The 27,978-nt window shown below is 41.9% G+C and overlaps 1 protein-coding gene and 1 long non-coding RNA gene across 2 annotated transcripts; both read left to right on the top strand.

The window, feature by feature from the left end:
- The first annotated feature begins 578 nt into the window (after positions 1–578).
- LOC117499913 (semaphorin-4G-like) lies at positions 579–19,645 on the top strand. The gene is made up of 15 exons (XM_034152592.1): positions 579–860; positions 5,737–6,027; positions 10,362–10,510; positions 11,740–11,802; positions 11,892–11,990; positions 12,145–12,238; positions 12,318–12,431; positions 13,106–13,260; positions 14,089–14,264; positions 15,220–15,364; positions 16,164–16,386; positions 16,732–16,847; positions 16,974–17,128; positions 17,517–17,575; positions 18,381–19,645. Exons 2-15 carry the CDS (start codon positions 5,880–5,882, stop codon positions 19,388–19,390), a joined length of 2,706 nt encoding a protein of 901 aa, XP_034008483.1. The 5' UTR covers positions 579–860; positions 5,737–5,879; the 3' UTR covers positions 19,391–19,645.
- A 616-nt stretch (positions 19,646–20,261) lies between these two features.
- Positions 20,262–23,991, top strand: LOC117499898. The gene is made up of 2 exons (XR_004557731.1): positions 20,262–21,657; positions 23,108–23,991. It is a non-coding gene; the product is annotated as an uncharacterized LOC117499898 (long non-coding RNA).
- The last annotated feature ends 3,987 nt before the right edge of the window (positions 23,992–27,978 follow it).

The following is a 27,978-nucleotide window of genomic DNA, read 5'->3' as shown; positions in this document are numbered from 1 at the left end:
TTTACTTGACTACTGTACATTTATTTTGTACTTGTAGTTACTTTAAACATTTGGATTAATGATGTGAAATATAATTAACATTGGAGTACTATTCACTATCTAGCTACCCTGCAGTATACAAAGTCATTCAAACTAGCTGCACCTTTACCAGCTTTGATAAACACTTTAATGCATCAATAATTATAATCAAAACATATAATATGTATTATTCTAAAATTGACCAATCTGCATAAGTACTTTTACTTTTGGTACTTTAAGTATATTTTGATGCTAATACTTTTGTACTTTTATTTTAGTAACATTTTAAATGCATGACTTTTACTTGTAACAGAGTATTCCTACACTCTGGTACTTTTACTCAAGTATTTCTCCCACCTCTGTTTAAATGTAACCAGCAGAGTAGGCCTACTCTACAGATGACTATAATCAGCACACCTGGCTGGGTGCACTTCCCTCTGCGCGCGCTAGGGGTCAGTGTGACGTCACCCTGGAGCATTGAATGGATAGGTTGCATCGGTGCACCTTTTACACTTTGCCTCACAACTGTCATCACGCTGTCTGCAGCTCGTGTTACACACTGCATAGAAGTGGTACAACGAACCAGGAATTATCAAATAACAACAAAAAAGGAACGGAATACTTAATTCAGAGGTTCGTTGAGAAAAAAGAAGGGACAAAAGTGAGCGTCACGAGAGGGCGGGCCGCCACCTGTGACGGCGGACGAGCGGAGCCACAGTCCCGCTGTCAGTGCTGTGAGGCGTTCACTGAGTGTGTTTGAGAGTGTGTTCCTGCGGCTAAAGTCCACCTGGATTATTTTGAGCTCAGTGTCTTTCTCTTCGAAGAATTTGAACACGATTCAGGTGAGGCACACTATCTTGACACGACCGTTTCTTAGATAAAACCCACAGAAAAATGTATTTTCTTAGTAGTGAGTGTATTTTCGTGGTACCTTTTAAAGTATTTCTGCTGTGTCCATGCAGTGATAGTGGTGTGGTATACTCGTCGTGGTTCACCCTATTTGCAATCTCCTAATATCTTTATGACAGTTATTAAATGGTCCTATTAAGACTGCTAATGATATTTACCCTCATAAAATAAGGGGTGGTTGTCGTCTCGTTATAAGGGAATTTTTGCCGGATAGTTGCACCAATTCCGACAGGTGTAAGCCTATTTGAGGAAGGAATTGGTCCTTAATGTGTGTAAAAGTAGCTTATTGTTGCATCTGAAACACCCAGTGACACATTATGTGAATTATTGCTTCACTTTACTGCATTAATGCGTTACAGCTCATCAGGGTTCAGTGGACTTACTTTGAATCCGTGTGGGCGAACTGAGCAATATGCAAAGTAAAGCTGCAGCCTGTGATTCATATAAAAAGCATGAGGCAAGAAGAACAGCTGTGGTTAGAGTAGATCAGCTGTAAACATACAGTGATGATGTTGAAGGTATGAAGAGATGATTGATCTGTTGAATATGGGTATCAGCGATTTCCTGTCCAAGCTGATACTCTTTGAAACTGTGATCTAATCATTCCATGTAAAGGGACACCCAGTGAACACATCTACCTGCTTGGTCTTTAAAAAAAAACAAGGCGTAGAGGTATGGCAAGTGGATGAAAGGCTTGTAAAATATGCAAAGATGCTGCCATTTGACACAAAGTAAATAATTGTTATGTAGATAGTGCCCTTGATGCTTCTCCCCCATTCTTCAAAGGGTACTAGTTCAGCCCATATTTAAATGTTAGTCTTTAATAATGATGCTTTTATAATGACTTCAGCTATGCTTTTAGTTGTTAACTTAATATTTAGCTGCAGCCACTCATTGGGATTAGCACAGTACAAATGAAGCAACCATAATACTTCTTAATGTAATCTATTGTCCTGGCTACATCCACACTGCAAACATGCTTTTTCTTCTGCAAAATAACTAAATGTTGTTCCACATACCAAATACATGTTTGCGCCTCATTTATATAATATTGTAATTCTGTGTCTCTACACCTGTTATTTTCTATGTATCAGAATCAGAATACCTTTATTCGTCCCAAAGAGAGGAAATGTACATTTATTACAGCAGAAAAGAGCCAAAGATAGCTTCACATTAACTATTGCCATTTATATTGGCCTTTCTATTGCCTTTCTTTAGTAGAGATGGAATTCATCCTCTGTTGTTTTTGTCCTCACCAAATGAAGGTTTGCTTCTAATTTACGTATTCACAAACACATTCACACACAGATGGTGGGGGGGGGGGGCAGCCATGCGAGGCGCAGGGTTTCCCCATCAGGAGCAGCTTGGGGCTCAGTATCTTCATCAATGACACCTCGACAGTAACATCCAGGCATCAAACCTCCAACCTTGTGTTCAACGAAATAACTACACTATATTTAAATGTAATTGTCAAGCCGTTACCTAACAGCATTCACAATGATAATATCCTGACCCTAAGGAGTGAAGGTGGTGTTTTCTGCCCAGACTGAGAAGCCCTTTGAGGCAAATGTGGGATTCTCTGACATGGCTGAATGGAGTGTAAGCTTTGAGTGAGATTGAATCTGGTTTTGGAGAGTCTAAACTTCTCTCTAGAGACCTAAAAAAACAAGAATTATAGACTTTAGACTCTAAACTATTGCCACATTTGGACGGCCATAAACCCAGAGAGAACCAGCTGCGGAAAGATTCAAACAAATGAGCAAATAAGCTGTGAGGTTGTGTTGTGCACAAAAATAAATGATAGTTACAATAGTTTCAATGTTTTTTGTGGTGTTGTCAGATAACTACAGTGTATGTTTAAAGAGCCTAGTGTTGCACTCACAATGTGTATTGTATACATGTATAAAGCTACAGTACTGGGAAGATATAAGGTTCAATTCAGTGGGCTTCCTGTTGTCTGTCTGTGAAACAAGAGTGTTTTAAAGCAGTATGCATGCAGCTCAATGGCTTTGGCTGTCATCCTTTCTACTATTTGTCTCTTTCACACACATATCCAACTCAAAAACAGAGAGTTTCAAGTTCTTACGGACAATCGTGGTCTGTTGATGGTGCCGTCACCGCAGTGCTCCAATCTCTTGCATTCAGGCAGGTTTAATAGTAACTTTATAATTGCCTGATAAAAGCCATCTCTGTGAATAAATATCATGGGACTGAGAGCTGGCAGTGTGTTTGGAAGGCAGTCAGATTAGAAAGGTTAGGTAGTGAGTGGTAGAGTCTCTGTGATTTCCTCTGGGTCAGCCCTAACTTTGTTTTCAACAGTTTTGACTGGTGTGCTCAGTGGCCAATTAAGTATTGAAAGCTTCTGCATTTAGGGGTCTGGGGTACACTGATAAAGCTGGGAGTAATGGATTTGAGATAAAAGAGAATTGAGAATGACACAATTACTGTCCCTTTGCTCTGCACTGCTGGACTTTCCGCTAGCATTTTACCTCCTGCATCGCTGCTGTCTCTCTTTCATATTTTTCTTCTGAATAGATTCTTCTTCCTCTCGGGATTATAAGACCACACCAGGACCCCTGAGGTTGACTGACAGACTGATTGACTGAAAGGGTTTAGACCCTGACAGCCCGATTGAGAGATTTGATGTGCATCAGTCAGATAAACGACTTCTGAAGAGCCCCTAAGTGCCCCTTCTCTGCCACTTTTTAAGGGAAGCTTCGACAAGACTGGGAGGGAGTGACACACCTTTACGATGTTTGACAGTTCGACTCCGAGAGGCAGCACATCCTGACAGAAAGTCTACGACTGAAGTAATTGGAGTCCCCAAAGTATATTTCCATCCTGGCAACAAGATAGAGCCATAAAAACATTTCGAAAGTAATTCAGTCTGGTGAAAAAGTATTATTTCCCAAGCGGCTACATTTCATTAACTTGAGAAAGCGGTGTTGTTATCACTGTGTTTTGAGATTTTCCTGATGCTTAGAAAAATGAATACTTAGCTTTTCTATTGTTTTGTTGACTCCAGTAAAGTAGAGATATCCCTTTGCTGACACCTGAAATCCATCAATGCTTGAAAACTTAGTTGACTTTTATCTCAAACATCCTTTCTGTCAAAAATATTTTGCCATCAGGGTAAAACGAATTAGTTAAATGTTTCAGCACTAAACCAATTCACTACTCATGTTGACGTATCTTTTAATAATGCTTTTGTGTTCTTGTTTCTGACAATATAACTTGTGACTACAATGGTTTTTTGGCCGCTGGCCCAGCTCAGGTGTAGGAGTAAGAAGTTGTTTTTGTGAAAGTTCACACATAAAGTGTTTCGGAGTACAACACTCCATGAAAGTCTTACATAGTTCTTGTGTCCTGTGGGTGGAGCAGTGGTAAGAGGTGATAATATCATCACAGTGTTTACAGTATAGCCCGTCCTACTGTTACTACCTACTGTTAAACTAACCGTTAATAGTACATCTCTTTCCTCCACACCTGCATGCTGCTGTGTGTGTGTCCGTTACATTATGAAAAGCCGACCGTTGTCATGGTGTCAGCCCTGAGGGACTGCTCTAACTTTCTCTGAGCTAGCAGTCAGGGTCACTTGTGCTAATGGCTTCACTTTTCAGCTCTTTTTTTTATTGCATCCATGCGTGTGTGTGTGTGTGTGTGTGTGATAGAAGGAGCAAGCAGCCTGCTTGGATGTTCAGCTCTTTAGTGTGACAGAGAGGAGAGGAAAACACTAAAGAGTGTGACTGTTTACATTTGAAACTGGTGAGGCGTTTTTGAGACGAAGGTTGAGTATAAGGAGAGAAATAGAGAGGGAGCGATAAATGTACGGTTCTGTTTGACAGATGAGACAGAAATGCACTCCTAAAATGCGATGCATTCAATGAAGCAAGGAACATTTATTTTTGACAAATCCGTTAATCCCAGATTTCAAAGAATTTTAAGACGTCTCGAAAATGTAAAAATTCCTAATGAGATGGAGACTTGCTGTCCGAAAACCTATTGGACAGTGAAGGACACACACACACACACACACACACACACACACACACACACACACACACACACACACACACACACACACACACATTAACATTCCTCCAGATGAATGTGGTTAAGGTCAGTGATGCACCATGGTATGGCATGTATTTCCAATGTTGGTGTGTGCACTGGTGCATGTGATGGTGACACAAACACACTCCATCTCCTCCTCTCCTTCACTTCTATAAAAAAATAAGCTCTCGTCCTGCAGTTACGACATTGGCATTCATATCACAACACACACACACAGACACATCATACTTCACAGTCATTATCCTCATGGATTTTGCTCCTCAGGTATGTCTGCAGTTTGAACTGGTTTCACACCTTATCGATCTGGATTGCTCCACATCTCAGTGTAATCCTCAAGTGTTTGTGTGATATCGGCATGTTGTTCTCTTTGACAGCCCTTGTTTGGTTAATGATAATTACAATGATTTGTTTAGACTGTGTAGCTGCTGCTCACACACTGCAATACTTTGCAACACGGAGAGCCGGCCCCAGTCTCACACAGCCCCATTGATCTGCAAAAACCCCTCAATATGTTATTGAGCAAATGCCCTTTGTGTCTCTTTCGTATCTCTGTCGTCATTTTACAAAATCCTCCGCATCAGCTTATTTAATGTGTTGCTCAACTTCAGCTATCCTTATTTTTGACTTGTTTTACTTTTCAGTAGACACTTGCAGTCATAGTGCCCACATAGTGCCCACATGTTTCTTCCTTTTTTGACATGACTACTAACACTGTTGTTTTTTTTAATTTTCCAGGTTCCTTTGGTCCTGTCCACAGCACTGTAAGGGAGGTTGCCAGTGCCAGCAAGTGTGTGTGTGTGTGTGGGAGTGAGTCGTAGGTTGAATATGTTTGTGTGAGAGCCTTTGAATTGGAACACCGTGGTTGGAAAGTGTGTCCCATGAGACGCTCGACGGAGATGCGGGGGGCTGGATCCTCTGCGATGCGCTTCCTGCTGCTGAGCTGCTGTGTGTGTGCTGCAGCTGGGTACCCGTTCAGAACGCCTCTGGACCTGGATGTGACTCCACGCGTCACCGTGTTGAGCAGCGGTAAGCACAAACACAAGCAGTTGTTTCTTTCTCAAATCTGCATAATTATGAACAGTTTATGGTGCGTCAAATTTCAGTTTTCTGGTCATTTGACCCTCAAACTTCTATCTGGTTTTTGGTGAAATACCTAAATATGACTCATAACTCATTAATGCAGTGTTTTACATTCAGACCAGGTGTAGAAACTCTTTATATACTCAGCCTCTTCCTGTAGTAGGTGCCTCCTTCTTTCTCTTTATCTCAGTATACCTGCTTGGTTATTCTGACACCTGCCTCTTCTGTAAATCTTTTTTCTTTTGAACAAACTGTGATTATTCTCCATTCACCCTGCATGAGTGATGGCTTGTAAGCCGAGGTGTTACAGAGATAGAGGCAGATGAGTGATGAGCTTACTCTTGGATCCCTGCGGAGCATCAGGGAGACTGACACCACTGTAGGAAGTTCATAAGCAGTGTTACCATGGCAACTGTTGTAGTATGGCGCAAAACGGCCTTTTACAGTATGTTTATTGTGTGTGTGTGTAGGCAAGTGTTTGTTTCTACTCCTTTTTTAAAGAGTGCTGTTATCTGATCCTGTACTTTTCTTGTTGCTACACAGACATGTTCTCACGTTTCCACTTTGACTCGCTGGCTGCAATTCACTTTATAAGATCTACTTCTTCTTCTCTTTGTCTAAACAGATGTCTTTCTTACAATACATTACCCACTTGCACTCATTATCTATCTTTCCTCTTTCTATAAACCTCTTGATACCTTTATCTCAGTTTCTGTACATCATCTGTTAGTGCACCTCCCTCCCACAGGTCCTCCTACACGACTCAGCTCCGTCACTCTCCTCCACTCCCCCTCCTCCACCATTAATCTCTCTACCTTTGCACCTAAGCTCCGTCTCTTTTCCTCCATTTTCTTCTTCATTAGTTTGTACTTTTCGTGGTTGCACTGCCCTCTTTTTAATCCCATTACCTCGCCTTTACCTCAAGTCTTTGTTTCCCTTTCTTCCCCCCTCCCGACGAGAAGATTTTGGTATACAAATTTACCTCTAATCCATTTAATCTCTGTGTTTCTTAGCAACCCAAAAAAAGCAAAGACTCCTCCAAACCTGTGTGGGGAAGTTCAATCAATCACACACACACACACACACACACACACACACACACACACACACACACACACACACACACGGTATTATGTCTTGATACATTCCAGTGCTCATGAGGGTAAACGCTGGAAACACTAAGATTTAGCAGGTTGTGAAAAAAGAAAAGATTGTTAAATCTCCCTTCACAATACACACACTGATTTCAACCTGACAATTTTATAACAGTCTGTGGCTTACTTATTCAGAACCACCCGTAGGCCCGTCAGAAAATTCAAACTGTAAACAAGCCCTGACAATCGAGTGTGAATTCGTATATAAGGCTGTGACGTCACAGCCCGTCACCTAGAGGTGCAGCGAGTGTGTGTGCTTGCGTGTGTGTATGTCCCTGAACACTGTGTACTTTGCTGATCAGCTGAGGTACCTCCAAGTGTTTGCTCAGTAAATAATATCATCTGGGCTTCTCTCTGCCCTCTTTTTCTTTCCCCGTAGAATGAATCAAACGGGTGTTTTCTTGCACGGTCTTCTAAGCCAAGGCTAAAAATGTGCTGTCAAATACAGTTAATAAATCATCCTCTGCTGCGTCACACTTTCTGTGAGGTAGTTTTCAGTTACATGGCTCCAGCTGTCAGGCAATGCGTGTCCTAATACTTGGATTACACCGAAGAAAACCCAGGCTTTGTCTCTGCTGTAATGCATTTTCCTCACTAACAATGAGGAACTCGTATCACGTAGGTAAAGCTATTGTTCCGAAAATCCTATAAAGCTAAGACTCTCCTTCCTCCTGCTGAGAATGAAGGAGGAAAAGTAAACACCTGTTCACTCAGGAGGAGTCTCGAATGGAATCTGACTCCTGCTGGAGTTAGAGGAGAGGATTGTGTTTTGCAGCGGCTGATGGGAATCTTAATGAAAGCGTACTTGATAACCATGCAGTCTTCGGTGAGGATGTTGAGGGGCTGAGGTTTCAAGAAGGCCAACACTTTTCTTTTTGGCCAAGTGGAGCTACTGCATTTAACAATAGGCAGTAGAAGTGACTAGCTTTTAGGTTTCCTCAGCTGATAATAAAGCCTGTTCAGCATAAGTCACGTCAGATAGTTAAATAAGACATTTGTTTACATTTCTTTTGTAATGTTCTCTGTTTGGTCACTTCACTGTTGGAGATGTTGTGGTTTCAACATGCCTAGTGGTTCTTTATAATGTGTGTGTGTGTGTGTTGCCAGTGGTGTCATGTTTACACAAGCTAAGTGGAGTCATGAACGATCGTATGTTTAGAACTTGCGTAACCCTCTGACATCTCATGATCGCAGCCAGTGACTTCATAAATATGTCCTGCACGTGTTTGTATACTGTGTGTGTGTGTGTGTGTGTGTGTGCTGTACAGCATGTCTCTTTGCTGAGTGTTTGTATGAGTGAACCTCATTAGTGTCTGGTCCTGTCAAAACAGATGCATCCCAATATAGCCTGGAAAACTTGACGGGGGACATGCACTCAAAGCAAAGAAAACTCAAACCACAGAAACCCACATTAAGTCGACGTGGACCTCTGAAGTCTGATGTTGTGTTGGGCCTCTTTTCATTATCTTCCTCTTCCTCAGTGGAGCTCTGTAGAATGAGCATAATCCCCTTAACTTGAATCTTCCATGGTTGGGTTTTAATTCCACTCTGGTCAGGGCAATATGGAGCTATATATAAAACTGAGAAAAGCAGAACATTTGGTTTGTGATGCTGGAACCATCAGATGTGTAAGGAGATGTATTAATGCTCTGCTGGGCTAATATGTATGGGAATGGTCCACCAAAGAAAAACGTATTTGACTTTGTTGACATTGAATTTTCCTTAATGCTATAGTGATAACTATTGGATGCCTTGTCATGAGATCTGGTGAAAACATTTATGTTCAGTGATGCTGAATGAATATTTGTTTGTCCAGTTATGTACGTTTCATTTTCTTTGTGTGTGGCTACCTTCATGTTCCCCTTAGGAGGAATTTTGTGAACTTTGGTGATCTCTGATTTTTCATAAATCGCCATTATTTAACCCAAATGTTTCAATACTTTGGTTTATAACCTAATAACTGTAACACTAACCTTAACTCGTACTTTTTCTTATTACCTTTTATTTTTTTTAAACAGAAATTCAGGAAATCTAAATAAGATTGATTTGTTTTGTTTGGTTGTTTTGATGATGGAACGCCAGGAAACAGGCATAAAGGAAATGTCTACCTAAAATGTTGCATCTGTCAAGCAAAAAAGCAGCTATTGATAATATATCTTGCATTTCCCATTTTGTTTGGTACTGTGTATTTTTCCTATTTCTGAATAAACACAGGGAGCATCGAGGTCATATAAAGCAATTTTCTGTGCAGCTGCAGTATAATGGAGTTTAATAGAATTGTTTTTTCTAGCAGTCTTAAAAAAAATAATTCCAAAGTTTGTCCCTGAGATTCAAAGAGCGGGGCCTTCTTAGCGCTTTGCTCTGACGTTTGGCAATCATACAGCGAGAAACCCATTACAGAAGATGAATACATTTCTATTGCTCCTTTTATCCTCATACTGTCAGGTATCTGATGGAAATAACTTTATGCATATTAAGGGGCTTTCCAAAGGCATTCACTGAGATGGGTTAGTGTACGAATATCTAGGTTTTTTGTGTTAAAATGATCCATCAGAATCCAGATTAATATATGTACTGTTACTAGCTAAGCGCACATGACACCGTATTTCTCCATCCTCCCTACAGAGAATGAAAAGTCAATATCTCGAGTGTCTGAGAGGACGCTTTTTCTCAGAAAAGTTGTTTTTGTTAACCCACAGTTTTTCCCAAAGAGACAACCCATAATCAATGGCAGCAGAGGACAGTGTTTGTGCTGAGAAATGCCCAGGTGGTAGTGTGTCTAGCCATGAGACTGAGGGGCTGTTTCTAACAATGGCATTGTCCATGAATCACACAGTGGATCCAATACTCCATATAATCTGATTTCTGAGGAAGAACAATACAAGGAGAAAGACTGGAACATTTCTATTGGTTTTTGCCCACACTCCTATTCAGTGCATCTCATTGGTGATTCATTCGGTGGATGTCTGTGATGTGTTTTGTAAATTACATTAGAGGCTGCTTTAATAAATAGATGTAGCGGAAGCAGCCAAGGGGTTACAAAAGATCACATTCATTAAAATCCAATTCTCCTCTCCTCTCCTCCTCTCCTCTCCTCTCCCCTTCCTCTCCTCTTCCTCTCCCCAGGTCTCCAGGGCTGCAGGCGTTTCCAGTCGTCTGCATCTAACTACAGCACCATGTTGCTGGAGGCTGACGGTGAGCGTCTGTACGTCGGGGCCCGGGGGGCTGTATTCGCTCTGAATGCCTCTGACATTTCAGCCAGCTCTGCTCTCACTGTGAGTTTGTTTTGTTTGGTTTCTGTGATGCTTCATGTCGTGCTCCTCGCGCCATAGCTGCCACGGCTTCATTTGCATTCCACAGCGCAGGAACTTTTTGAGGCAACCAAATCTCATTTTGAGGAAAAACGATTTATTCCCATGACACCCCTTTGTGTGTGTGTAGTCAGATTACTTTAAACACAATTACTCACAGTTTCCCCACAGGAGCATCTTGCTGCATAAACGACATATTAATGAGAAAAGAAACACAAACTAGTGTATGTTCTCACTGTAACTTGAAATAGATACAGCATTGGTGTTGATGTCATCCAAATGTTGAAGCATGTTGACACAGAAATAGTTTCTCATTCATGCAGTAATTAGCATACTACCTCAACTCAGTGTTGGCAGTTTTAACTTGGCACCCCACAGAGCCAACAAACAAGAGGCTGGTTTCAAATCTCATGACATCAGGAGTTATTCCAAAAACAATGCTTCCATTCCATCCAGACACAAACCAGAAGAGTAGCTATTTTTAGATTGATTGATTTTCATCATGATCTAGTATTGTATTTCTGCGCAGGGTAGATGCAGAAAGCCACGGTTACCCGCCTCCACTGATCAATACATGTGTCGCTTTGGTGTCACCAAGTCGACTAGAACTAAAATCTAAATGACTTATAAATAATAAATCATGTCCTTTGATAATGGCAACACTGCCTGTTTCCATTTCTTTATATTTGCTTTCCTGGACTGCAGCATTGATCTTGTTGTTAAAGTAGAGCATGTTGCAGGAAAATGTCGTTACATTTGACCGTCTCTTTTAAGCACCAGTAGAAGCTAAAAATCCTCTTTTCATTTGTCGTGCTGCCGTGTTTGTTACTTGACGACAACCTGACGTTAAGCTGATATGCTAATTATGTTAATACAACATTGGTGTATGTCATAAAGTATAATTGCTGATGTGTGCGTCACTCCCTCACAAACAATTCTGCGTTGCCACCTTTAAATACGTTTCAACTTTCTCTGTTACATAAGAGTACAGAAATATGCTGCTGTCCAACAACAAAGTAAATTCAGATGCTGGTTGTGAGATCAGAATAGTTAATTATATGAATTATTAAAGCAGAAAAGAGATTAGACTTTGTTTATCTGATGTATTCTGCTCAAATGTATGCAGGGCAGTGATATGCAACCATCTAACTTGCCTCTTTCTGTCTCACTGTATGTTATGTGATGTGTGTTAGATTGAGTGGGAAGCCTCCCCCGAACAAAAACGTCAGTGTCTGCTCAAGGGAAAAGACAATAAGGTAGGCATTTAGTTGTTCTTTCTCCTGAAGTCTTTTGACTTGATATTCCTCACTGTAATATGTTTTCTGACTGTCTCTTCCTCTTCCAGACGGAGTGTTTTAATCACATTCGCTTGCTCCAGAGGTTCAACTCCACTCATCTCTACATGTGTGGGACGAATGCCTTCAGACCCCTCTGTGCTTACATAGTATGTCAATGCAACACATTACAACACCTCCAGTGTTGTTGAATATATATCATATTTTATTACTTATTGGAATTATGTGGGGGTTTTCTGTAATTCCTCATGTCTGATTTCAAGGGGTTGAATATATTTCTCTTTCACAAATGTTTTTCTTTAGGATGAGAAGAGGTTTGTGATGTCCTCTCAGCCTGAGGAAGGCAAAGACAAATGTCCATACGGCCCGACAACAGGCTACACTGCTCTCATCATTGGTAAGACTTTCAGGAGTTGTGAGTCACCTCCAGAGTTTTACAAAACAATAAAGAAGCTAATTCATTGATTTTCCTTCAGACCAGCAGATGTATACAGCTTCCCAGTACGAATTTAGGAGCTTTCCAGATATACGGCGCAACTCTCCGTCCCCCACACTGAAGACAGAGGACGCCCCCACACGCTGGCTTAATGGTGAGTTAACCTCGGGGGATAATACTAGCATGTTATGGTGGCAGTTCTGCTAATGTAACCACAGTAACTCAGATCCTGATTCTTCATCACTACATACATACATGTTTTCCATTTCCTTACTTCTTACCCGTTGCTTCACACATTTTTAAAGCATTACAACTTACACTCACAGTTTTGTTTAAGTCCCAATTTTATTTAATGACTTATGTTATCTCTTGACTGATCCTCTAATACCACCAGTTAGACATCTGTGGTGATAAGTACAGCCTCACAAAGCCCTAGCTGACTGCAGCCATTTATCTTTGATAACATATCCCTTCATACACTTAGTTTAGGGATGAAATGGTCAAAAAATGTGATGTTTTGCAGATAACTGAAGCATCTAGCATCATTTTATCGCTCTACCATCTGTTCAATGGATTCAAAATGTCTTAGTACTGGGATTTAAATGCATCTCCCCCATCTTAGAAGTAGCCGACAGATTAGTTTAAGACCCTTATCGAAATTTTTCTCACATTTTACTGTTTTGGTGAAACAACTCAGGTAGTATATAACATAAATAGTTTGTTCAGGGCAACTCCAATACCCACTCTCAGGTCATAACAGCAGTATGTCAGCTGCTTTGTTAATGCATTAGTCAATAGGAAAGAAATATATGTTTTCCTCCCATACAGAGGCCGACTTTGTGGGCTCAGCGCTGGTGAGGGAGAGTTTGAGCAGCAGCACGGGGGATGATGATAAGATCTACTACTTCTTCACGGAGAAAAGCCAGGAGCAGACGACGACCTACAGCCACAGCAGGGTGGCCCGAGTGGCTCGCGTTTGTAAGGTGAGTGCCGATTTGAAAAGATGCAGGATATGATTTACAGCATGGAGCAGAGCCTTGCGTCAGAATAGCTTGGGTGAAGTTGATGATAGGAGCGGCTGCTATAATAGATGAGGGGCTGAATGGGGAATGCATTTGAAACAGGCAGAGTGTGTTGCTGGTGAATGTGTGCAGAGTCAGTGTGGCTCAGAGTGAGAGGGATGGATTACTGCAGGGGGAGAGACTGTTTAGAATCCTCTACTGCCTAAAACGTGAACGATTTGAATGGGCTGTTGCTCAGGAAGGACTTAAGAATTGTAATGACTAGCTGTACAGTGTAATGACCTTGTTTTTCTCTCGCGTTAAAAGGAAGTAAGCTCTCTGCGAAAGCTTGGAAGCATATTAGCTTTTCTCCTCTTTATAGAAATGCCTTGGGGCGACATGTGCAGCATTTGCAATTTGCCACAGGCTGAATACAATTAGAAGTTCAAATCAAAGGGCAAGATGATGTCAGTTGCAGGATTTCCAAAAATAATTATGGCTTTGAGTCAACCTATCAAGAAGTGTTCAACCTTCAGGTGTCTATCGAGGAATAGAACACGCACATCAACAAACCTGTAGATCACAGCGGGGAGTCTAAACTATGGGGAGCCATAATCCTATTTGAAGTATCGGTATTGCTTTCCCATGCCATCTGTTGCACTCTTTAGGAGGTTTACTTCCCCTTGTCTGCCACCTTGAGCCGAGTGTTCAGTTTGTTTTTCATTTACCCAGGCCTTACCTCATATAACACTCTCTTCTCCTCTCCCTCCTCCTCCTCCTCCTACTTTCTTCCCTCTCTTCTTTCCTCAGGGGGACCGGGGAGGCCGTTTAACTCTCCAGAAACGGTGGACGTCCTTCCTCAAAGCCAGGCTGACTTGTTCCCTGCCCGAGTACGACTTCCACTTCAACATGCTGCGCAGCGTGTTTGTCATGCCTGGCCGCACGCCGCAGGACACGCTTTTCTACGGCATTTTTGGCCTGGAGTGGTGAGTGATTTCACAATCTCCGGCTGGGAATGCAAATGTAAAAGAGTGAGATAAAAGATGAAAGGCAATAATCAATACATCGAGAAAGTCGAAGGAGACGGGGAGGAACGAGATGAAAGAGAGAGGCAAGACTAACCTTTTCAACCCAACAATGTGAGAAAAAGAAGATGGATGGAGGAGTTTTACAGCAATTTGAGGAGAGAATATTAATTAGAAATTAGACAGTTACATAGAATTAAACTGGTTTACAACTTAAACTAAGTTGTACCTTTTTTTGTAAACAACCTTGGTTAGCTAATGCCAGTGACCAAGTTATTTCCGGTGGCTTCTTCCCAATAAAAGCATTTCCATGGTCCCCAATGAAATGCTTTTAATGTGAAGCCATTGAAGCAGAACATGTTGGGTGTAACTGGAGCCGAAGAGGTAACAGCCAGGCTTTTATGGTCAAGTTGGCCACTACAAAAAGCTAGTACTATACAGAGAGATAACTCCTGAATACATCAAATGCATGTATGATTGATTTCATAGAAACGTGTAAATTATAACTGTAACAGCCCTTTCAGGAAACTAATGATCTTTCTTTCTCTATCTGCTTAGAAGTGAATGTTATTCCAAAGCAAAATGTTTTGTGGTTTGTAAAGAATAAACAAACACTGATTATCTTGTCTCCACTACACCTCTCTGAAACCTTTTTGTAGTTCCCTCCTCCTTCCCTCCTACTCTTCACAGAGATGTATGACTCCTAATAATCTCCGTACTATCTCTGGACAGTGCTCATCCCCTCCCCCGTGCTTTCCTCCCATTTTATCTGTCTCCATCTTTTAGGTGAGCCGCTGCTCGACTGTACTTCTTCTGCCGTCCCTATGGCAACACTGGGTTTACTGCTGTTATTGTTCGTTGCCTGTGCTCTGGTCTTTTTCTCACTCTGTGTGTGTGTGTGTGTCGCTGTCTCTAGGAAAAACGTGAAGGCATCTGCGGTGTGTCGGTTTTCTCTGACTGAAGTCCAAGAGGCCTTTCAAGGACCTTACATGGAGAACGAGGACTCTGGCTCTAAGTGGAAGGAATACACTGGAAAGATCCCTGACCCTCGACCTGGATCGGTAAACACTCACACACACACAGAGGCTCCACTGCTGCCCCCTCAGCCTCTTAAACACTACATAAAGCACAGAAGAACTGTCTCACTAGTCTGTGGCCTTTGAGGATACTCACAAGGAAACTGTAACTTAGAGCAGATGAAAGTAAAGATGCATGAGTAAAGATGGAGGGGAAATGATAGCGAGGAGCCTCGAGGATGAAGCTCGACACACCACCAGCTTATGTCACTGAAACCCATTTCCATGGCGATTAACTCCAGCCCGTAGCTTTGGCGACAATGGCTTATTGCGGCAGTCTGGGTCGCAGCATCGTTAGCAGGAGCAGACATTATCCACTGTAGTGTCACTGCAACACTTTGTAGGACTTCATTTTGACGTTGCTATTAAAACGAAAAGGAGAGACGGTCAAGAGCTTTAAGTCGGGAGCGTGAAAGCCACTTAGAGGAGCTGGCTGTAGAGAAGCCGTTCCCTTAGTCAGGTGCTGAGAGAGCTGAGTCGCCCGCATGTCAGCTCAAAGCAGCTGCTTGACTTACACAGTCTCATTGTTGGCCATGTAAAAAGCAGCGTTTTCCCCAGACACTATTTTCAACAGGCACGCATTTTCCTCTTGATCCTTTAATGTTCCCTGCAGACCATCTCGCTCGAGACTCATCACATCCTCCCTGCCTTCCACCATCCATCTCTATTTACAGAGAACTTTATTACAAATTAGATAAAATGTCTCTCTTCTCCCTGCAGCCCACGTTGTTACTTGTTCATCACCCTTCCTCTCATCGCTCTCTTTGACATCATTTCCCTGCAGTGTGTAACTGATTCTCTGAGGGCCAGGGACATAAACGTCTCCACCTCCCTGCCTGATGATGTGCTGAACTTCGTCAGGAGGCATCCTCTGATGTCCCAGCAGGTCCAGCCTTCAGACAGACGACCTCTTTTGTTCAGGCGGACCACAGACTACACACACATGGCCGTACACATGATCCAAGGCGTAGATGAGAAAACATACCATGTATTGTACATGGGCACAGGTGTGTAGGAGTTATTGTCGGGTATTCATGTGTGCTATCTGTAGTGGTAACGATCTCAAACTCAAAGAGAATTGATTCCACTCCGGTTTGTAAGGCTGCATTTTCAATCACACTCATCAATGTTATAACCATCATTAGGAATCGATTACCCATCTTTCAAGTTTGAAAGGTTTGCATGTTCATTTATTTAGCATACTGAAATTAATACAAATCAATTGTGACCTTAAAGGAAGTAATATATTATGATGTATTTTACTTACTGACAGAACTTCCTATAATATTCAGCTTGTAGTACAGTGATCGTTTGTCCTTAAATGTTTCTCGTCTTTTGTATGCGTCTCTCAGATGAAGGCTGGTTACATAAAGCTGTAGAAACCGAGGGTCAGCTTCACATTATAGAGGAGCTTCAAATATTTGAAGAACCTCAACCTGTGAACAACTTGCTGCTGTCTGAAAAACAGGTAGTGGGTCTAACCATTACATTCACACACACACACACACACACACACACGCACACACACATATATATATCCATATCAAAGGAGAATCTTGGCCCTTCAGTTTTTAAATCCTCTCTCCTCCCACAGATGAGTGTTTACGTGGGCTCTCCATCCGGCGTGGTGCAGCTTCCTCTCTCTAACTGTCAAAGATACACCTCCTGCTACGACTGCGTGTTTGCCAGGGACCCTCACTGTGCCTGGAGCGGAGCCCAGTGTGTGGACGTAATGGCACAAACAAACAGGTGGGTGCTGGCGGGTATTTGTGTGTGTGTGAGATCAGGTGACAGAAGTTGCCCTTTAGTGTGTTTTGATTTGACAAACGCCAAAGTATTACAGCGCCCTGTCACAGTGTCAGCTCATGGATCTGTTGCATAATCACAACGCTGGATACTTGATGTTTGCTGTGATAGTCAACAGAGCATGTGTACTTTAAAGGGTACTGCTAAAACCAGGACAGATTTGATTACTCAGTAAAACACTGTTATTGAGGCAATACGTTATACAAGACAGATATAACACAACGTTGAAGTAGGAGGGAAAAGAGATCTCAGTATATGTAACAACAATATGCCAGTATGTGTTTATCCTTTGCACTATACACTTTTATTATGTTTTCTCCCCCCCCCACAGATCCACTTTAATCCAGGATATCCAGCAGGGCAGCAGAGGTTGTGAAAACACACAAGACGGTATGTAGACATCTCATCTGCAGTTATGCTTTTAAAATAAAGTTTGCTTTTAACGCAGTGAATGATGAAAAGGAGATTAAAAATAGAGAATGTTAGGAGGGACTCAAAAGACGTTTGGCTGTCATCGGATGGCATGAAGGCTTTGAAAGTTGATTATGCACACTGCGTTGGCAAAACCCTCCTTTGCTTTTTCTAATCACATTTATGCCATCTCTGGAGAGAATTCTGTTTGATATTCGAGTCAGGAAAATGCCTTCTCTCGCTTTACAATTTCAATCCGATAGAAATGTAGCTTTCTCTGCTTTTTCATTGTTCGCTCTCTGTACAAAGTTACACAGTGGCAGGAATGAGAAATGAAAGATATGGAATTGAAGTTTATGCCTCAATAACTTCAGACAGCATAGTAGGTGTTTAGTAATCGACGTATAGGAATCAGATGATAAAAAGGCTAAAAGGAACACTCTATAAATTGATGATGGTTAATTACTATTAAGCGGGATAAGTATGAATATTCTGTGAGTGTCTTTAAAAAGCTCTCTTCACCGCTATCACTGGAGAAAAGCGATGAATAAAGCCTGATTGAATTATCACCTTCGAAAGAACCATCTTACACAATGTGTGAATAATTAGAAATAATTTCACAGTTTCTTTTAGAGAATATAAGATAAAAGGACTCCGGGTTATTTAGCGCCACAATAATAGCTTTAAGCATATGTTGATGATTATGTCGATATGATGTGAATTACAATTATTTCCTGTAAACTTTATGCAAAAGTAGACTCACTCTTGAGCATGTGTGTTGCAGACATTGTGGTGCGCGGCCGCTCTGTGCGTGTGGGCGATGACGTGCTGCTGCAGTGTGAGCTCAGCTCCAACCTGGCGACACCGCTCTGGACTCTGGACGGCAGCGAGCTGCAGGGCTACGGCCTCCACTCTGGATTCAGAACCGGCACCGACGGCCTGCTGATCATCGAGGCCCGGCAGCACCAGAGCGGCTTGTACACCTGCTACGCCGTCGAGAACAGAATCAAGGTCGCTCTGGTGGCCTACAATGTCACCATCCGCCTGGACCTGCCCCCTCCTCCACCTGTTGCACCAACTCAAGACACTTACAGTTTCTTCGCCACTCTGCCCGAACCCACTGAGCATCCCTTCACTGAGAGACCCCTCCCACCCAACCAGGCCCCTCTCCTCCCCCACTCAGATCTGCTCTCCCCCCGCAATATAGAGGCCATGTATCTATCCCTCATCACCATCCTCGGGGGCCTGTGTGTGGTCCTCACCGTGGTCCTCGTCTACGTTGGCTTCTGCCTGCGTGTTGGCAACCAAGGGAAGTACTCTCTGCGAGCCGCAGCTTCTGCCTACCCCAACAATAAGAGGCAACACAGGAACAGGAAACAGCACCGAAACTCTGCCCACATGGAGCTGAACACCATCTCAAGCCACTGTAACGGCAACAGCATTTGTAATGGCGGTTCAAAGCAGCACAACGGTGACATCCAGGACGGTGGCTTCCTGCAGATCGTCCCCGGTGAGGCCCATTTAACACCCAATAAGGAGCCTCCTCCCCCGGCCCCGCCTCTCCCACCCACCCCACAACATCCCTCTCCAGAGTGTATGTTCCCCAACGGGCTGTCGGCCACGCTGCCCAGCGTCCTGAGGAGGATGAATGGAAACAGCTACGTGCTGCTGAGGCAGAGCGAGTCTGAAAACACTTCCCCGCACGGCTACTCCTTTGCCGAGGAGCTCAACAAGATGTTAGAGAAGAGGAAACACACTCAGCTGCTGCCCAGGCCGGACGAGAGCTCTGTGTAGAGAGCAGCTCCCCCTGTGGTGGGCAGACTGCTGAGCTCTTACCTGGTGCTGAAGTGCCTGTCATATGACTCATTATTGTAGAGGACTAACGCAATGCGAGAGTCATAACTAAATTCTTTCATTTGGATTTTCTTTTGTCCAAAAAGAGACGTTTATTCTTTTTGAGCTGCCAACCTTAAAGGTCCCATGACATGGCCATTTCTACTGATCATAATTCCATTGTTGAGGTCTACTAGAATATATTTACATTGTGCAATTTTCCAAACTCACATTGGTTTCTCATAGAGCATCTCTGTATAGTATGTGTATTCACTGAATGTCACTCTCTGTCCTAAACGCCTTGTTGGAGCTCCTGCCCCCCCCCCCCCCCCCCCCCCCACCCTGTGCGCCCAGTGTGTTCTGATTGGTCAGCTCGCCCACTGGCTCGCTCCTGCGAGGAGCTGACAGTGTGAGCTGGCTTACTGGTGTGGTTTCCTGCTTGCTGCGAGACAGCGAGACATCGCGAATGGACGCGGGAAGGGGGGGGGGGGGTGCTGAGGCGGCTGCAGCAGCCCCATCTGCGAGGCTCCACTAGCACCCTCATCCCCCCCCCGCCCCCCCCAAACGCGGCGCACCTACAGTGTAAGTGCGCTACAGTTTCGCCGCGCTGCGAGGCTCCACTAGCACCCCCCCCCCCAGTGCGTCACATTTCCGCCGCTAAAAGAGTGTGTGTGTGTGAGGAGCTCCACGGATTGGTCCATTTGGGTATGGGCACGTCACCATACCCAGGAAGAAAACAATGGAAAAAGAGAAATCTCCAACGAGGCGTTCTGGGGCAGCATAGACAGGTCTTTTCTGTGTTAGAGTTTTACTCGCTACAGGGTGTACTTTGAGGGTTTGTGACTCTGCAGACCGTTTACATGCATGAAAAGCTACATAACACACAAGGGGATGGGTGATAACCAGAAAAGCATGACATGGGACCTTTAATTCCCAAATTTCCCAATGCATAACAAGTAAGAATGAAGAATGACATTGAAGGACTGAGCATAAGAAAAAAGTGCAATCTACCTCGCCTCAATACTGCCCATGTGGACTTCTGCAGTTAGTAATCTGATCCACAAAGCACAAAGACGCACACAGACTCCACAAGGAGCCCCATGGGAACATAAATACATGTGAAGACTTCTGCTGGTGGCCATATTTGGCTCGTTTCAAACTGGAGGGCAGCTAGCCAAAGTTTGTTTGCACTGACAAGTGCACAGATGGCCTATGCATCTTTAAAACATGACATTCACACGTTCTAAATATTGAGGGAGATGGATGTGGTGATCAAGGGAATATGGTTTGCAATTTTTTCACTTTAATACTGACGTAACTACTTTGCAATAACCATCACCAAATAATCTACAGTAACTCATGAAAGCACATAACACTTTACACCAGCCATTATTAAGAAATGGTGAACTAATCATTATTTAATATGACTATTAACCATCATTTGGAACTAAGCATTAACCAAAGTGATTGAATCATTATTGAAATAATCATACTTATTTAATTGTAAATACACGACAATATTATTCATTATAACAGTCAATTGTCGGTGGTTCAATTCCTTTTTTGCCACTATGAACAATTTGTTGTTAATGACCTGACCTCATATGCAGGTAACCCTGTTTCTTTTTCGAATATTTGCAAACAAGAATAAGTATAACTGTAATTTACAGTTGCAGCCGAGGCTCACAATCCATCATACATGGTTATAAATGGTGAAGCCTTTTTGTAATGTTTCAACTCATGTGGCCATTAAACATAAATGTACATAAACAAATTGGTCCATATTATATATATATATATACAATACGCTTTTTAAGAAAGAACAAGGAAATAATCATATTAAACCTTTAGGTAACTTAAGAAATATTAAGTAGTGATTATTTCACCAAGGGTTCGTAGACATCCTGAAGAACTATGACAGTATTATTATTTTTAATGCACTTTAAATATCAGTTTTAAAGCGCTTTGTCAAAGGTATGCACGCTATTACGGAGTCTGCAACATGTCAAGAACCAGCCGGACGGAGGAGCCCTCTGATTGGCTGTTTGTCTTCATGAAGAGCTGCAGCAGTGAAGGCCAACGCTCTGTGTGTCGGACCCCGTCTGACTCGAGTGAATTGGAAGGAAAACCCTGACTGACTGACTCAGCTGGGACTCAATCCACCCCGATGGGACTAACATGCAGAACGACAGACTGAGGGGCCCAGCGTCAGCCAAGAAGCATCAAAGGTAAACTGTTTTCATATCTCACCAACACATCTCCTACACTGGCACTTTGCCAAACAAGCACTTAAAGAAATACATCATGGAGTGAGAGTGTGTGGACACTGCTCTGGTGTTTGAATGACTCGTAACATACAGAACACAATGTTATCTCACAGTTTACTGGACCAAGAAACATCTGTTAGCTAACAGCTTGTTGACTGCTGGGTTGTTTATACTTTGTGAAAAAGTTTAAATTCAGAGATGTCCAAATAAAAACCGCCTGATTCACAGTTATAGTGCATCACCTCAAACAGCATATTTACATTATGAGAGGAAACCAACCATGGAAGACTTTAAAAATGAACCTCAAAGGTAGAGCTGCAGCAGTTACTCAATCAACAAGATAGTAATTGCAAACAATGTTGATGGTTGCTTCATCATTTAGGTACATTTGTTATGAGAAAGTGGCAGTAAATGCTCTTTGTCAAATATAGAGATTTGTTTTTATCATATTAACCTCGTTTTCTGGGATTTTTTTAAAGGAAGAAATTAGATATTTTAAGACATCATCTTGGACATTGATCATTTTTTAACAGTTTACAAACATGATATAGACCATTGAATAATCAGCAATGCAATTCATGGTTAGTTGCAGCCTAAATCCAAGAAATCAAGGATTTGAACTACACCCTTGAACCTCTCAGACTCTCGTTTTCATTCCAGACATTTCTTTTGCTGCTCTTTCTCGACAAATTGAAGATGATATATTAATCTTCTACTTGTATCAGTATCATTTAGTATCACACTGTTTTATATTCCTCACCAGTTTCCTCTTGCTGCATCTTGCCTCTATTGCTGAAGGAGAGAGAGACAGAATGAGTTAGAGATCTCACCAGAGATTTACAGTGTGTAACACGCTCAGCTCCCAGTTATCATCTCAACCCTCAGAGTCAAACTGCTTCTGTATTTTATTACTGTATGTGAAAAAAAGACGTGCAAAAGAATCTCCATGACATATAGACACAGAAGGATTCATACACAACCATAGATGATCCTGAGGCTCACTTGCATTACCGCAAGTCGAATCTAGCAGCCCTGTGATGTCAGAGTGTGAGGCGTTGTACGTGCTGCTCAATATGCCAAGCCTTCCAGTCAGCAGCTCTGATCAAAGACATGAAAGAAGAAGGGTGAAGCTGCATGCTTTTAAAACGTTCATTAAAGCCCTTTGACCTTATTTTTAGAGACAAAATGAACACAACAGCAGTGGTGTCATCATTTGTAAACGTTTTCATTGCCTTCTCCTGCAAGAACACTTCAAATCCATGTTGCATATATCTAAATACTTTGAGCTATGTTTTAAATGCCCGGGCCACATATCCTGCTGTAATTAGTTTTTAAAATACCTTAAAATAGAGACACATTTCTGACACTTACTGTATATGTTTTCCATATTTCTCCTTCTCTGTGTGCACAGGTCAGTTTGAGGTTCTCTTAATTTCATTCCCGGGACTCCTCCACCAGCGTCAGATGACCCGCTGCAACAATGTCCTTTGAAATGAGCAGCGAAATGAAATGGAGCATCATTAGTGACTGCAGGAGAGGAGAATAGCTGGATAAGGGCTACAGCTCGACTCTCTCTGCACCTACATCTCTTCTTCCCCACAACTGGAATAACTATGGTCGGTTGCAGTGTGTTACCGGTGACAGGGGCTCTTTGAGTGCATCCTCGCCTGTCTGATGCAAATACCAAACTCGTCGTATAATGACCTTTTTTCTCACACTTGCTGCATGAATTATGTTTTAACACTGCTGATTTTTCATGAAACAACAAAGACTCATGTTAATATTTAATGAAAAGTGCCAAGGTTGATGTTCAAAAAGAGCTTTTTGAGCCTTTTTTATTGCAAAACCAGAATCAGAAAAGATTTCAAAAAGAAGCGTATTTATTTTGTTATTTTGTACATTGTGTTTTGGAAGTTATTGTCAATGTTGCTGTTTATCTGGCACATGTGAGACACCCTCCTGACAAATGGGAGGATCACAAGTTTCCTGTGTTGCACAAAATGTGATAAATAGAAGCACGGTAGCCAAATGCATGCAGAGGCTGCACCAGCACCACAGAATTAAATATTTATAAACTACCTACTAATAGGAGGAAGATACAGTACATCAATACACTTATTCACACTAACCTACTCAAGCTTTTCTGTCACTGTAATGTCCACTAATATCTCTATTTGCATGATACCCCATACTTGTGTACACAGTCATTATTTTACCATCACAAAGAAAAACAGGGCAGGGTTCCTTCGCATTTCAGTCATAATGAGTTCAAATAAAACTTTGTACTTCAAACCATTCCTTTTCTCATTATTTCTTGTGCATATTTACAGTTTGCCTCACTACATTTCAGAAAGATAGTTAGATACAACTGTTGTTTTGTAACTGAGAGGAAGAAAAATATGGGTAAATATAATCTCCTGCAGCACAGCCTGGGGCGGCAAAACAGAAAAGCACAGAGCGTTCTGGAAATGATGGTTCAGATCCACCTGGAAAACAGTGTTGATGACAAACCCAAACACACAGGAGGCCTGCATGTCCTAAGCCCTGTGAAGGCATTACGAGAGGATATGTAACCCGCAGCGTTTATAAAACTGCCGCCGTCCCCTTTTTTAATCTGAGCCTTCTGAACTGATCTTTCAGAAATGCCAGAGTCAATACATGACACAGATTTTCCCATCACCCATGTGACCTTTTCTCATGTTCCTGGGTGTGAGGCCAACAGGCAGCTTTCAGACAATAACTCAGCTGTTGTAACATATTAACGGCAGCACGCCAACACGCCCATAAATAGGGACAGCCTTGTCATGCACACGCAGTCAAACGCAGCCAAAGGGCAATTTGTAAAAGAGCCAGGTACCTGCAGTGCGTACAGCTTGACTTGTGATTAACAAACTGTCATGGTGTGCGCGATATTTACGTAATGCTGCCTTAGTTTTAATCAGGGTCATCAGGATCTCTTTTTGCCTCTCGAGTGGCAGAATAGAATAAATTCATTTATTATTATTAAAATGTGAGGATTAATTAAATACTGGTGATTAGATGAGTTGGGTGCCACGAAACATAACATTCTTATTTTCTATGAGAACTGAAGTGAAGTACTGAAGTACTGATGAAGAAGTGTATTTTCTGAGAATACCCCACAAGCAGCACAAGATGAATCTGACTGCACTACATCAACATCTACTTAATTAAAATATCATTTTGCAAAATATATTTATGTTTATGGCCCCAGAGATCTCTCACCCTATGTACTAAGTGTTTACCCAAGCGGCCCAAAAAATGATCTATCCTGTTTTTTTAATATGGGAATCATAATGACTTTTCTTCTTGCATCATCAGAACGTGTGATATTCACATCCTCTGTAGTTTCCTGTAGTGGACATCACCAAATATTAGCATTCGTTCCCTCCAAACTTTGACTTCATCCACAATTAATTACTTTAGCATTGTCATTGATAGCATGTCAGCATGGTGGCAGTCTCAATCTTGGTCTAGTTCTCTACTGAATTACTGAATAATTGTACCTCTTGAGGCTGAAATGTATTTAAATGAAACAAGGAAAACAAATTGCTCTTTGGTTGAAGTGGTTACAATTTGAAGACAACTTGTGATAAGTGTTTAAAAAAAATGTTGCTCTGTCTAATGGAACAAATTGTAAAGATTGTATACATCTTGGTGGAGAAGAGATTTAACTAAATGTGTTTCCTAAAATGAATGTTTCTCTTCTCAGGTAGAGATACCAGACCTGCTTTGAACAAGCATTACATGTAAGCCACTTCTGATAATAGCTTGGTTAGGATAAGGTGAGAAATGTATAGAAAAACTGTAAAACAGACATTGACTGAATTGCTGAACATTATACATTTAGATTCTGAACACAATAACTTTGATCATTTATCATTTATCAATTTATAACTGTTTCTATGGTTATCGTTGGGCTTTTTCATTGTTCAGACACACTGATAGAGATGTATCTGCCTGGGCTTTTTGTAAAACTCTCCATCTCACACAAACAACCTGTCAGATAACCTAATCTAAGATTAAAACATCTATTCCTGGAGTAAATTTACACCTCAGAGAAAAACGATTTCAACAAATCCTTTTTTCCTACTCGTGAATCCAAGCTTTAGAAACATGTCATCCCGGGAGAGACGGATGAAAGGGCTGTCAGTGACAAAGGAGAGTGAAAAATAAGATCTTAGCTTTTAGACAATCAATCGTGTATCAAGGTAACCTTCACTGATCTAAAGTTGAAGGAGTAGCGAGTAGTAGTCATCATATTGTTGAGGATGCTTTTTCCCACTCCTCTTGTTCTTGTCTTTTGGTCACGCTGTCACTTTTCTCTCTGCTTTTCTTTGCCTCATTGATCTGTGCTTCTAAATTATCACTAAGACGTAAGCAACTCTGCTTTTGTGTTCCTTGTGGTAACAATAACAATGGAAAGACACACCCAAACAAGCATGTGTCCAACATACATAATAAACCACAGATGCTACAGAGGCAAATGTCATATGGAAAAACAAAGTCAGTGTGACTCATCAAGATTGGCGAAGGACAAACAGCTTTAACATTACTATTGCGCAAATCTTCTGAATACACTCACGGCTTTGTGATGGGGACTAAATAACAAATAAATGACAAATGAAGAGCTGAATTGATCGCTTGATTTCAAACGTTTATTTTTTTATGTTTTCTTTCCCTCCATCTACCCATCAAAAGACACTGTATTTGTTGCCTGAATCTTTATTCCACATATTGGGACGATCTCACTAGAGTTTGACAGCCAGGAGGATTTAAGGAGACTCAGTAAAGGAAAGTCAAACTAATACTGCTCGGACAAGCATGACACTGTCTTTTAGTCCTACACTGTGGTCTCACATCCAAAAATGTTTAAACTAGTAAGAGAAAACAAATGTAGGGTCCATTTATTCTGTAGATATTATAAAAACACTGATGGTGTACTGTTATTTCTGTGTGCAGCCATTCTACTTCTACACAACAGGCTATAGTGACTTGCTGTGTTGTACTTCTAAATGGATGTCACCATTATGGAAAGACTGTCTATTGAACTGACAAAAGGAAGTGTGTCACTCTGCTCTTTTTCTTCCCCAAAACAAACAAATACTGTTGCACGCAAACATGCAGATCCTCTGCCTCCTCCCAGACCGGTTTGACGCCAGAGAAGCCACGCGCCTCTGCTGTCACTCACACACACACACACACACACACACTCCCATATCAATCAGCCCTTTATCTGCTTCCTCAACGCGGCCCGACCGGCTTGCTGCCTGTCTGTCTGTCACACTGCTTCAAACAACACACATGCCTGTCAAACTCAGACAGTCTGTCATCAGCAGATAAACCAGATAAACCTGCAGAGAACTTTGAAGTATTGTCCTGAAACCCCCCATGTCAAACCGGATTAATTATGGGAGAAACATTAACACTAGCAAATAAAATGTAATGGTTATACTGTGATGTAAGCTTAGCTCAATAAACCAATTCAGGCTTTTGTTGTAGTTGCCTCAACAACAACCTATTTTTTGTTATTCCTTCTGACAGAAGAAAACTAAATACAAAGGCAGCCTTTTCAAAAACAAGAGTATTCAATAAAAAATGCCCTGTGGTTTTCGGCTCAAGCTAAAGGAGTGGAAGAAGTGACAGGAGGAGGAAATTAGATGTAGCCAGTGCCACTGGTGAGGACACAGACACATCCAGGTGATTACCACTTGGTGACACGTCACACATTCTCTAACACACACACACACATTGTTTGTGTCTCAGGTTTTTCTGATATGACACTTCACTCTAGATAGATGTTTTGATTGCAGCTTGCTCTAGTTTCATTTGAAACCTTGTGAGCAATAACACCGAAACTGGCACTGACATGTGATTTTTTGTTCCTCACTTTTGCATTATACAACAAACTAACAGATTTAGACAAACAGACTGCTGCTCAGGTGTTGTTTACCTATAAGGATGTGTAAAGCAACTGGGAACACACTACCCTAGACAGAGGCAGAGACAAAATGTCTTATTTTTGACCTTTGGACTTTTGAAATATTGACTGTGTGTAAACATCTTCCAGCTCTGCACACGCATCCCACTTAGCTTTGATGTTTGAAAGCGGTCGAACAGAAGAGAGCATTTGTTTAAAACTAAGACTGCGTGTTATGATTGCATGTGCATCATGTGTGTTTTAGTAATTACTGTGTAATCTCCTGTCTGTGTGTGTGTTGCCCAGGGCCATGAACTGGCTTCCCTATTGGACTATGATCTCAC

Source organism: Trematomus bernacchii, unplaced genomic scaffold, assembly GCF_902827165.1.
Source record: "Trematomus bernacchii unplaced genomic scaffold, fTreBer1.1, whole genome shotgun sequence".
Taxonomy (NCBI): domain Eukaryota; kingdom Metazoa; phylum Chordata; class Actinopteri; order Perciformes; family Nototheniidae; genus Trematomus; species Trematomus bernacchii.
This window is presented reverse-complemented; position numbering and strand designations above follow the sequence as displayed.

What these genes read in the sequence shown, in the direction of transcription:
- LOC117499913 (XM_034152592.1), top strand. Translation starts at nt 5,880, where the DNA reads ATGAGACGCTCGACGGAGATGCGGGGGGCTGGATCCTCTGCGATGCGC. An exon ending in TCAAGGGAAAAGACAATAAG is followed by an intron (nt 11,803 to 11,891) that starts GTAGGCATTTAG and finishes TTCCTCTTCCAG; the next exon opens with ACGGAGTGTTTTAATCACAT. An exon ending in TGTATTGTACATGGGCACAG is followed by an intron (nt 16,387 to 16,731) that starts GTGTGTAGGAGT and finishes TGCGTCTCTCAG; the next exon opens with ATGAAGGCTGGTTACATAAA.